At 52.7% G+C, this 11721-nt stretch overlaps 1 protein-coding gene across 4 annotated transcripts; it reads right to left on the bottom strand.

The window, feature by feature from the left end:
* Positions 1-2893: 2893 nt before the first annotated feature.
* On the bottom strand, positions 2894-9363 carry ADCYAP1 (adenylate cyclase activating polypeptide 1). 4 transcript variants are annotated; one of them, XM_035318557.1, is made up of 5 exons: positions 9222-9363; positions 8179-8286; positions 6333-6467; positions 5930-6025; positions 2894-5081 (listed from the first exon to the last, which is right to left on the bottom strand). In XM_035318557.1, the coding sequence occupies exons 1-5, from the start codon at positions 9278-9280 to the stop codon at positions 4895-4897; spliced, it is 585 nt and encodes a 194-aa protein (XP_035174448.1). In that variant the 5' UTR covers positions 9281-9363; the 3' UTR covers positions 2894-4894. The 4 variants fall into 4 exon arrangements, with proteins under 4 accessions (XP_035174448.1, XP_035174450.1, XP_035174449.1 ...); XM_035318559.1 differs by having other exon boundaries at positions 8179-8311; positions 8562-9280; XM_035318558.1 differs by having other exon boundaries at positions 8562-9272.
* Between the last annotated feature and the right edge of the window lie 2358 nt (positions 9364-11721).

Genomic DNA, 11721 nt, shown 5'->3' with positions numbered 1-11721 from the left:
ACTGCTGTCATAGAGAATAGCTCACTCAGAAATTAAATGCTAAATGAAGGACTCCATGAAATCCTATGCCCTGTATTATCTAAGATAGAGTAGATGATTGTAAGAGTCCCCTTGGGTCTTAAAAAATCTATGAGTGTCGTTAAAAGGATATGCACTTTGAGAAGCTAAGAAAGAAGTCCTTAAAATTTTCAGGAATGTGCTTTCTTTGCAGGTTTTGCCTGAACAAATGCTAAATAATGTAGCCTAGAACTGGAAATTAAGTTGCAAAAGTATCAAGCAGCAAGCCCCTGAAAAATCAAACTTCCTGCTGATTTTCTATTTTCCTTAACTCTAGGTGAAAACATATACAGCCTATGGGTGAACTTCAGTTTCTGAAGAAGGCTGCAAACATCTTGACAGGCACACAGAGAGGAGATCAGCACCTCTGCAAGCACATCTTGTGACAGGAAGTCATTGGTCACGTCCAGAGTTACACCAAAGATCTACAGAAATGTATTCTTTGAGGCTTTCTGGTTTGATGCCCAGTTCAACTATGTGACAGACGTGGCATTGCAACACCTTTCTGAAAGCTGGGGTCTGGATTGTATGTCCTGCTCTGTTCAGCCTCCTTTACTAACTAACAAGAGTTTGTCACTTTGAATTTTGGGAGGTTTTCACAATGCAGGGTTCCAAAATCATGTGTTGCCCAGTCATTCTTCTTTCCTCGGACAGCTTTTTCTCCATTGCTGGAGGGAGCCATACAGCACCACACAAAACACCAGACATTCCCACAAAACTCACACTATATGACTTAATATTGCACAATATTTTCCAAGTGTATTCCTTCAGGTAGCAGTTTCAATCACTGGGAACAGAGCTGAGCTTTGTCCTGAAATCATATCTGTTTCAGTAAAGAGTAATTTAGGTAGCTTCAGTCTAGGAACATCTCTGCCATTTACAGCAGAACTCTGCACCCCTTCTGCACATCTTCAACAAGTGTCAGGACTTGAAGACCACAATTTTTCAGGTGGACCAAGCTCAAACTACCAATACCAAGCAGGTCTTCAGCTTGGATCTCTTAAGAACATTCTCTTTCTAGGTGGGCAGGAAATGTAATGGGATTATATGTACGAGCACTGCATAATCACTGAATAAACCTAACAGCAGCTTGTCACTCTGTGCTGCCCTTGGGAAGCAGTGACTTGATTTTCTTACACTATTAGTTTGAGAAATCCCTGTCCTCTCGCCCTCCCCCCAGTGAGCATTTCTTTGCATTCTTCTTTAAGCCAATCTGCCTTGAATCAGAGTTTTTATCTGGCTTTACACTAACTCTGCACATATACCACTGATACCAGCAGTGTTTTAAGTTCTCTCAGTGTCCTCCTGGTAGTCAGGAAAACACTGCTGTGGAAATTAGCCTATAAGGTAAACACGTGATGGGGAGGATATGACCAGTCTGTTTCAAATCCTGGACTTACAGTTTTTTAAAAAAAATAATTTGCTAGGAAATTGTCATTTAATTCCTGTGCTTTAGTTTTTAATTGTATGAGCTTAGAAGGAAATAGAGTTTAGTTTAAGCTAAATTGCTGTTACCTTCCAACGTAGCTGAATGTAGTCCCTGAGCTACAATAAAAATAATAAACACGAGCAGCTACTGATAAAAGGATTGAAGATTAAAGGTCGGATATCCTGTCCTCGGCTTTTTGCCGACAAACCGCCCTGCCTGTGCTTTTTCGTTGCGGCCGCCTATTACTCCTCAAGCCCTCAGCAAGTCTTGATGTGTCCCAGGCACATTTTTTAGGACAGCCCGGCAAAAACCTTGAGCCAAAGCGAGCCGCCACCACCGCCCGAGCCGGGAGGTGCCGGGAGGGTGTCAGCACACACACAGCTCATTAAAAGCGGATTAGGTGACGAGCTCCTCAAACAGACCAACGCCGCTGGAAAAGAATGGCTTCTAAGCACGGGAACTGGCAGGGAGAGGGGCACCGGACTGCATATTTTGGAAAGCTGGGGTTTCGGTGCTGTGTGTGTGGAGCTAGACTTGCTCCGGCAGTTCCTCTTAATGGACTCGAGCAGAAGAATAAGCACCGGTAAAGGCGTTAGGGGTTATTTGGTGACAGCATGTGGAGGCTGAATAAGAAGGTATGCCAGGCACGAAAGGTTAGAAGCACTGATTAAATGTTAAAAATGAATTAATTATCATTATTTTTTTAAATGCGGTGCAGCTTTCACTGCTAGCTTCTAGGTTCCTCTCCCCCAAACATTAGACGAAATTGCATTGTTTACAAAAATTTATTAATACAAACTTTACACACTTTGTATAACAGTTATCAAAGTCCTAGTTATAGATATAATGTGTGTAATAATACTTTGCTGCAGTTCTTTTTATATTCATTCGCACACAAAATAAGTTCTCCAAGACTAACATCTACCTAAACTAGCACTGTATCTCAAATCTGCTCAAGTTTTGGTAAGGCTGTTGGCGTTTCTAAAAAGTACACAGAGGATAACCTAGGCGGTCACTTCATGATGCTTGCAGCTAGCCACTGAACTCGAACGGCTAAGGTCAGAAAGAAAACGTCAAGAGAGCCCTAGGTCATTGTACCACAGCCGACACAAACACAGCAAACTCTGCCCATTGCCACAGAACAGAAGACAGAAGTACGACTAAAAACGCAAGCCGATGTGTTGCAGCATCGTAGGGCCACTAGATAGCCATCTGTCAACTCGTGGCGATTTACAAGGTGAAGAGAAGGCACCAAAGCTGCAAACTGCGCCCCGCGGCCCCCGGCCCCATGAGCCCGGGCGGCAGCACCCGGACCCCCCCGGAGCTCTGCCCGGGGCCGGGGCTGTTCCCGGGGGCGGTTTTGCCCGAGGCCTTTTTTTTTTTTTTTTTTTTTTTTCGAGGGGGGGGGGGGGTTGGGGGGGGATGAGGGATGTTGTTTTCGCAGTCAATCGACGGTTCGAATTCGGGGCTGGTTTGTTTTTTTTTTGTTTCTTTCTTTCTTTCCTTTATATTGTTTTTTTTTTTTTTTGTGGCTTTGGAAAAGACTCCTCTAAGGTTTGTGTGGGGAGCTGGAAGGAAGGAAGCGATACCTACGTGTCCTCCTCCGCCACCTGCCCGCGGGCAGGGAGGGGGGCGAGCCCCCCGGCCGGGATCGCCGCTGCCGACGGTCCCCCGGGTGCAAGGTAAGATAGGAGTCCGTACATAGAGAGATGAGGTGAAAATGGTTTATCTCGTTAGAAACCGGACCACAGGTGAACACTACACATTCTTGTATGACAAAAGATCGTTTTATGAAATAAATTTTACTAAGCAATAAGCCAGAATGTAGAAAAATACATTTTACCTCCAAACTCAATAAACAAGGAACAAAAACTTTAGTAGTAGTGCATAATTCTTTAGTGGTAGCTACAACAGGGGTTCCTAAACTTTTACAATAAGAGCTTGCATAAAACAGAACAAAGGAGTGAGAGAGCATTCACAATCTTTTTTTTTTTTTTTTCCCCAAAAAAACATAACCCCAAAATAATAATAATAAAAAAAAGGTGACTCAGGTGGGTTAAACGGTGCTTGGAAAAGTGCGAAGAAAGGATGAGAGGTGGGAGGGTCTATAAGAAATAATAATAATAGTAATAATAATAGTAATAATAATAATAATAACAGTCAAAGAAAAGAGCAACTCCGACTGAAAAAATGCGAAGGCGAGAACCCTGCTCATTTACACACGATGAGAAGCATGGACAGCACTGGAGAGTAACACACTGTACTTTGCATCCAGGTCCAGTACCGAGCTGCCCGCGGCAGTTGGGTAGCGGATCGGAGAGGGGGTCGCCTCTGGCCCCCCGGCCCCTTGGGGCCACCCCCGCTCACGTCCCCGCTGGTCCCCAAAGGGTCCTGGCTCCGCTCTGCCCCGCAGCCCTGCCCGGCCGGCCACAAGAGCACAGCGCGGGGCTGGGTGCTCGCTATCCTTGCTTCGGGGGTCGTTGGCGTTTTAGGTTTTTTTTTTGGTCTTGAGTTTTGGTTTTGGTTTTCTTTTTTTCTTTTTTTTCTTTTTTTTTTCTTTTTTAATTATTCTCCCTCCAATAGGCAACAGAGATGTGCACAATTTGGATCGAGCTGTTGTTTTCGCGTGGGGATTGTCCTCTAAGCTCATTGTTTGAGGAGACGCTAATACAGATACGACTGGAATCAAAGAAAGCAGGAAGAATAAAACTAAAAAATCGAAATCTAGAGTAAAAGGGACTCTGCCCCTTCAGAGAGCTAGTGGCAAAGGAGCCTGCCTTGAGACTCACCGGGGGAAGAATCTGCTTCAGCAATTCTCCCAAATCATTTTCCTCAAAATCCCCTGGGAGCAGGGCATCCTTCTCTATGTACAGTAGCAAATGGTGAAAATTAATGTCTTCGACCCTGTCGCGGATAAAAATACTATCCTTTTATTTTCCGTTACAAAAATAGGAGTAATATTCAAAACAATGATTGTCTTTTTTTTCTATTTATTTTATATAAAAACATAAACAGCTCAGGCGAATTCTTGTTCTTGTGCAGGCTTTATATGAAGAATTGTTCTTTAGTATTCGTAGTAGTATTTATATATATATATTTATATATTATATATAACTTAAGGATTGGTCCACAAAGTAGATCTGTGCGTTTCTCTAGTGCTTTTGTACAAAAGAAAAACAATATTATTATCAAAATATTCATTTAATGGCTTTACTTCATACATAAATACATGTTTAGATAACACAGGAGCGGTGATTGTTCAGTCAGTTTGGAAATGACTTTTGTTTTTGTTTAGATTTTTTTTGTTGGTGGTGGGTTTCTCTCTCTCTCTCTCTCTCTCTCTCTCTCTCTCTTTCTCTCTCTCTCTCTCAGGACTTTGTATACACGGGAGGGGCTGGTTACTCATCGCTACAAATACGCTACTCGGCGTCCTTTGTTTTTAACTCTTTGTTTATACCTTTTCCCCAGGACGGCCGCTAAGTATTTCTTGACAGCCATTTGTTTCCGGTAGCGGCTGTAGCTGTCCGTGAAGATGCCGTCTATGTGCCTCTTGGTGAGCGGTTCCGCCTCGTCCCCCAGGCCGCTGCTGGCACCGCTGCAAGCACCGAGAAGCACAGCTCCATCAGCACAGCACCACCACCAGCACAGCTCCATCACCAGCACAGCATCACCAGCACATCTCCATCAGCACAGCTCCATCACCAGCATAGCATCACCAGCACACCACCACCAGCACAGCACCACCAGCACAGCACCACCAGCACAGCATCATCACCAGCCCAGCACCACCAGCACATCTCCATCAGCACAGCTCCATCACCAACCCAGCTCCTCCCCGCTCCGCGCCCCTCCGCGCCCCCCGGCCCCGAGCCGCCTTTCCCGGGAGCGCAGCGCGGCGGCTCCGCGGGCAGACAAAGACAACAGCCCCGACCATGCATTATTCATCCAGCCGAGGAAATGTCACCTCCCGCGGGGGGCATCTCGCCGCCCCTGCCCCGCCACCGCCACGGAGCGCCCCGGGGGTTCGCCCCGCCACGTCCCCTCCCCCCCCCCCGGGGACACCGCTTCCCACGGGGGACCAGGGATGGAGGGGGGGATAAGGGAGGGGCTGACCAACTTCTCGGCGTGAAACCGAAATAAAATAATAACTGGGGAAAGGAAGACGGATCTAAATGCACATATGCGCGTACGGGCGTGTTACACCGAGGAAACCAGCACGCCGGTGCTGGCGCCGGGTTCCCTCTGCCCCGGGAGCTCTGCGGCAGCCGTGAACGGGGGATGAGGCTTGGGGAGCCCCCCGTACACCCCCAAATCCCCCCACATCTCCCCCAACCCAGCTCCGCCGCCGGCGCAAGGCATCCCCGGCGGTGGCCCGATGCGCTTTGTTCCCTCCAGCGCCCACCAACGCCCACCGAGGGGAAAAGAGCGAGCAGAAAGCCTTACCCGACCCGCTTGGCCATCAGGGAGTGCAGATATTTCCTGGCGGACAACTGGCCCAGGAGTTTCCTGTAGGCTTTGTTGAAGATCCCATCGGCGTGCCTGGGGCCGGAGGGAAGAGCCCCCGGGTGAGCGGTGACACCCCCGGCCTTCCCCGCCGGCTGCGGGGGGCGGCTTCTCCCCGAGCCCCCCCGGGACCCCCATTCCCCACCCGCAGCCCTCCAGGAGGTAAGGCTGCGACCCTCTTCTGGTGGCTGGACAGGAAAGCTGGACTCGGGAAGGTGGTCTTTACATATATATATATATATATTTTCTAATTGCTAGCGGCTTGGTATTTTTTTTGTCCCCCGATCGGCTCGGACACACCCGGCAAGAAATAGTCGCCTGCCACCCCGCGAGCTGCGGTCACCTTTTTTCCGGTGGGTAGTACAAGGTGTACATCTCGCCCAGCACGGAGGACGGGCTCGCTATCCCCAGGGGCTCGTGGTCATAGGCGAAGTCCTGCAGAGTGTTCCCGTCCTCGTCGTACACTTCATCCTCCAGCCTGGCAACGAGAGCAGCAAGGGGAAGGAGTCAGCTCCCTCCGTGCCTCCCCCGGCGGAGCCCACCCGCTCCTCCCGCCCCATCCTCGTCCAGCCTTTGCGGGGCAGGACCACGAGGGACGGAGCACGCCGAGCTCGGGGAAAATCCTCCAGCACCCCCTTTTATCCCCTCCCCAGGCCCGAGGAACAACCTCCCCTCTGCCGAGAACCGGGAGCCTGGTGCCTCCCGAGCGGAGCGCACGCACGCACGGGCAGCACCCGCACACGCACCCGCACACACACCCGCACACACACACGGCCGTGTGCCAGGGGCTGGCCGAGAGCCTGCAGCATCCCCGACGGGGACCGGGAGGTCAGCGGCAGCCCCCCGGGGGCTGCGCCCCGCTCCTCCCCGCAGCGCCCGAGGGCTGGGGTGGGGCTTGCGCCCGCTGCTGCTTTTCGTTGAATGGTGGCTTTGCCCTTTGAGGTCCCTCCGGTTCGGTGTCCCCCACCCCCCAACCTCCCCCCCCCCCCCCCCCCCCCCCCAGTCATCCCCGCCTCTCTCTCCGCAGTACGATGTAGGTCATCGTACGATACAGGCAGCTATTTTTGTCTGCGAGCTTTAGCCGAGGTATTAATAATAGATGCCGCTAAAGTGTTTCGCTCCTGCTAATTCAGGCGCTTGAATGGAGGGGAGCCAGCTTGCCGCCGGCTAATGGCCCCGCAGGCCACCAAGCCCACTGCCCTGTCGCCCTTCTGCCCGGGGAGGGGAAGGGGCTGCTCTGGGCCAGCCCCAACGGGCTCCGGGCTCCTGCCAGGACACCTCGGAGCCCCCCAAAGGACACCCGGTAAAGGGCACCCTCCTGGGCCACCCGGCATCGTCCCCTTCCCGCAGCCGAGCCGAGAAGCGGGGGTCCGCCGCAGCACCCCCCCCCCCCCCCCCCCCCGGAGCAAAACCGAGCTCGGGGAGGGGGGGACGACGACACAAGACGGCTGCAGCGAGCCCGCAGCTCCCTCCCGAGCCCCCCGAGGAGGGTGGGACCGGGCTGCCGGGAGCCGTCCCGGGGCCGGTGTGCATCCCACGGGGGACCCCGCTCTGCTGCCCCAAAGGCCTCTGGGGGGCTCCGAGCACCCCCGGCACAGGCCGAGTAGAAGGATCCGGAGAGAAAACCGCGACACCTCGGCGGCCGCCTTCCCCCACGAGGAGGGAGGTGGCACAAAGACAGGTAAATAAGGGAAAGGACCGAAACCCTGCAAACTCCGCCGGCACCGCACGAGCCGCGGCAGCTCTCGCACGCCAGCAGGCGACGGCGCACCCTGCCGCCCCCAGCCCCCGGCAGGGCAGGGATGCTCGCCTCTCTCCCGGCCGGCTGCAGACAACCAAAGCTGCCAGGGGCCTGGGGAAGAGCAGGAGGGGGGGGTCCTGGGGGAGGCAATTCCCCCCCGCCCCGGTCCCTGGGGACAAGAGGTTCCCCAAAGAAGTTAGTGCTGCAGCCAGGGGGCTCCCCGCTGCTTGTCCCATCAGCACAGCATTCCCCCCACTTGTCCCCCCACGGCGCTTACAGTCCTGCCAGGGTCTCCTCTCTCAGGACGGACGGGGTGGGCATGCAGGAAAAGAGGATGGGGTTTCTTTTGGTGTCTGTCCCCCCTTCCCCTCTTACTTGTCCCCCTTCCCTTAGCAAGAGCAGGGCCTGCGGGGGCCCGGGGGAGCCCCGGGGCGGGGTCCGGACCCACCTGAGCGCCGGGTACTGAAGTCCAGCCGCAGGTGAGCAGTAGACGCTGCAATGCATTATTATGCCATAGACCAGGAGTGCTAGGATCGCTTTGCTACACATTGCCACTCTGTGCGGGAGGGAAAGGAAAACCGCTGTCAAAAATGAAAAAAAAATAAAAATAAAATAAAAATTATATATATTAAAAAAATAAAAAATAAAAAATCACCCACGACCCACCAAGCCCTGTCCGAGCCCGCGGGGGAAGGATGCTCGGCAGCGGAGCGGCGCGGAGCGGGGAGAGGCTCGGAGCGGTGCCGCCGCCGCCCGCCCCGTCGGTGCCCGCCCGCCCGCCCGCCCCGGGACCGCGGCGGGGAGGCCCGGCGAGCCGCCTCGTGTCCTTACCATCAAACTCTAAACACCCGGCACTAAGAGCGTTTGGCTGCGAAACTAAAAGGGCAGGTCTTTAAAAAAAATAGATAGGAAAAAAAAAAAAATAGGGGGGAAAAAATAGAGCTGTCTCCCAAGTTGCGGCCGAAAGGAGTTAAAACGCTCGTGGCATCGCCTCTCCGATGGGCCCGCGGGGTGAAGACGCCGCCAAAGCAGCAGTGAGTTGTGTGCTGATTTTAGGGGGATCCGCTCCAAAAAAAGGAAAAAATTAGGAAAAAAAAAAAAAAAGCGAAAAGGAAATAATAATAATAATAAAGTTTGCAGGTAGCAGCACGGATCTGGAGTGGAGTCTGCGAGGGAAGGGAGAGGAGGGATGGATGGAGCGAGGTGTCGCCGGAGAAGGGAGCGCAGGGGAAGGGGGAAGAGAGCGAGCGAGCCCGGGAGGGAGCGGAGGCGGGGAGCCGCGGGCTGGCTGCGTGAGCTGTTGTCTTCCCCAGCTCTCTCCCCTCACTGAGCGCCTTCTCAGCCTTCTCCTCTTCTTCTCTTCCTGCTCGGTGGCTCCAAACTTGACCAGCCTTCCGCAGCCTTCCGTCTGATACGCAATTAGCAACCAAATCTTTGCAAACACCCCGCTTCGGCAAGAGCCCTCTTCGTAAACATTTGCCTGCTCGTTACCTTAGAGGACGGGCAATATTGTTTGTTGCCCCCGTGGTGGTGTCCGGATTTTTATTCATGAATCAAATGCCTTTTTTTTTTTTTTTTTTTTTTCCCCGGTCACGTAATAATCGGGTATCAGAAAAGACGTCACCACCCCAATTCCTCAAGGAACACGGTTCTGTGTCGTCCTCAAAGATGAGCTTATCAGGAGTCATAAAGCTTCTCATAAACACCAACTCACGCTTCCCAAAAAAAAAAAAAAAAAAAAAAAAAAAAGGCTAAAATAAATAAATAATAACAACAAGAAGAAAATAACACCCAGAAAACCCACCCCATCCCGCAAAGCCTTACGAGGGTGCTCACCCCGGCCGAGCTGTACCTACTGCGGGAAGGGGCCGAGGGGCGGAGGAGGGCGGTGCGGGATGGGGGGGTCCCCTCTCCGGCTCACCCCCACGAGGGACCCCCACTTACACGCGGATTTGGGGATGGAGAGGGTCTTTTTTTAATCCCCTTTGTGTTTTGTTTTTTTTTTTGAGGGTTATTGGGAATGTTGTTGGCATTACGCAAGGCTCCCTTCTTGGGGGCGACCAGAGGTGCCGTGACCTCATCGGGGGGCTCCACGCGTGGCCACCGCTGCCCGTGGGGGAGCTCAGGACCCTCTCCTCCCATCCTTGTGCTGGGGCAGTGGAGAGGAGAGGATTAAGGGAAAAAAAAAAAGGGGGGGTAAAAAAAAAAGAAAAAAGAAAAAAAAAAAGAAAAAAAACGCCAAGAAAGTTGACTTGCGAGAGGGACTGGAAGGGAAATCCCTTCCCCGGGGAGTCCCCCGCCGCTGGGATTATTTCCCCTCGAGCAGGGATGCGGGAGGCGAGGGCTGGGCGTGGACCCTGGCGGGCTCCTGGCCCCGCAGCAGTAGCAGCGCTCGGCTCCCCCTGTGCCCAAAGCGGGCCCTTCATTTCCGAGAACTGCCCCGAGAAGCGCAGGCTGGCTGCAGGAGCCATTACTGCACATTTTAATTATTGGGCTCATAAGCAGAGAGTTCAGGAAGCAGCAATAATTTACTTCTCCTGTTTCCTAGTTGAATGGTTTCGGTGTAACGTGCTTAGCCGAGTTATTTGAGCCCAAATCGATTTCCCAAAAAAAAAAAAACAACAACAACAACAACAACAAAAGGCACGCCGTACAATTACGTCCCTATTATGCTCATTTACAGTTGCAACATTTTTCCGGAGAAAAAGGAAATTTAGCGTGAATGTATTCTTCCCTTTCAAATGGGCCACGGACGCGATGCCGGGGCGGGGGGAAGGGGGCCGCGGGCTGGAGACGGCGGCGGTCCCCGGTGGGGCGAGCAAGAAGGAAGGACACAGGGCTGGGGGAAGGCCCCACGGCTCCCGGGAGGGGGTCACCGGGGGCTTCCCCGCCTGCGGCCTCTCCGCGGGGCGCGGAGCCGGGAGCTGCGGGCGCTGCGCCAGCGCGCATCGTCCGTGGGCGCACGGCGCCACCGCGCGGTCAGCTCCGCGCCTGCCGCCGCCGCCGTCGGTGGGGCCGGCGATGCCCGCTCTGGGGGCTGGGGAAGGCTCGGGGCAGCCCCCCAGCCGCGGCCGAAGCCCCCGTTCCCGGCTGTGAAAGGGCATTGCCCGGGAGGGGATGCTGGGGGAACATCACTCGTTGCCGGAGATGGTTTTGGGGGGCTGTTAGGTTTTGGTTTGGTTTTATTTTTGTGTGTGTGTCTCTTTTTGAAGTGATTTTGCGACAGCGGTGTTAAATAAAAATAAAGAAAAAGGTTTTTAGGGAAGCAAGTGTGGCTGGGGTTAAGTGGATATCTTGGCTTTTCAGGCTCTGCATAAAGAAGAGGAAACGCTCTCTTTTTCTGAAGAGACCAGAATAACGGCGAAAACATTTTAAGGCTGTGGCTGTTTTCACTTTACTTTTTTTTTTTTACCACTTTTTATTTACACCGCCTCATTTCTTCTCCTCCCTCCCCCGCTCCTCCGGTTCCTTCCAGAAAGTGCCAGGATGCCCGAAATCCTGGGCATCAGCATCGCAGCGGTACCGCTTCCCCTACAAGGGTCCTGACGCTCCGGAGCGGCCCAGTGCCGCCCCTGGTGTTACTGTGCGCGCAGGAGTGATGCCAGGACGGTTCGCAAAAATATGGCTTCTAGACACTCATTTAGGGTGAGTGAGTAACTCACAAATGATTCATGCCAATAAAAGTCTCATTGCATCTCGGTGTACTTCATGGGTGTGTGCACGCAACGTGAATATTCAGACAACATGAACACAGCTTAGGCTGAATAAAGGTTTAAATCTGGTCTCCACGTAGAAGCAAATTTCTAGATAACTGTGTAATTTCAGGGATGAGAGGGATTTGGCGTTTGTAATGCTTGCCTCTAAGGCAAATTCCTAAGGCAGCATCTGAAGGAAAGTAGGTTTTCACAGGCAGAATTTCCTTCGTCTTTCTGCTATCAGCTTAAATTAGACCTTTTAATTTACCTGACTATGCTATTTTAAATATCTATTC

Source organism: Oxyura jamaicensis, chromosome 2 (genome assembly GCF_011077185.1).
Source record: "Oxyura jamaicensis isolate SHBP4307 breed ruddy duck chromosome 2, BPBGC_Ojam_1.0, whole genome shotgun sequence".
Taxonomy (NCBI): Eukaryota; Metazoa; Chordata; class Aves; order Anseriformes; family Anatidae; genus Oxyura; species Oxyura jamaicensis.
This window is presented reverse-complemented; position numbering and strand designations above follow the sequence as displayed.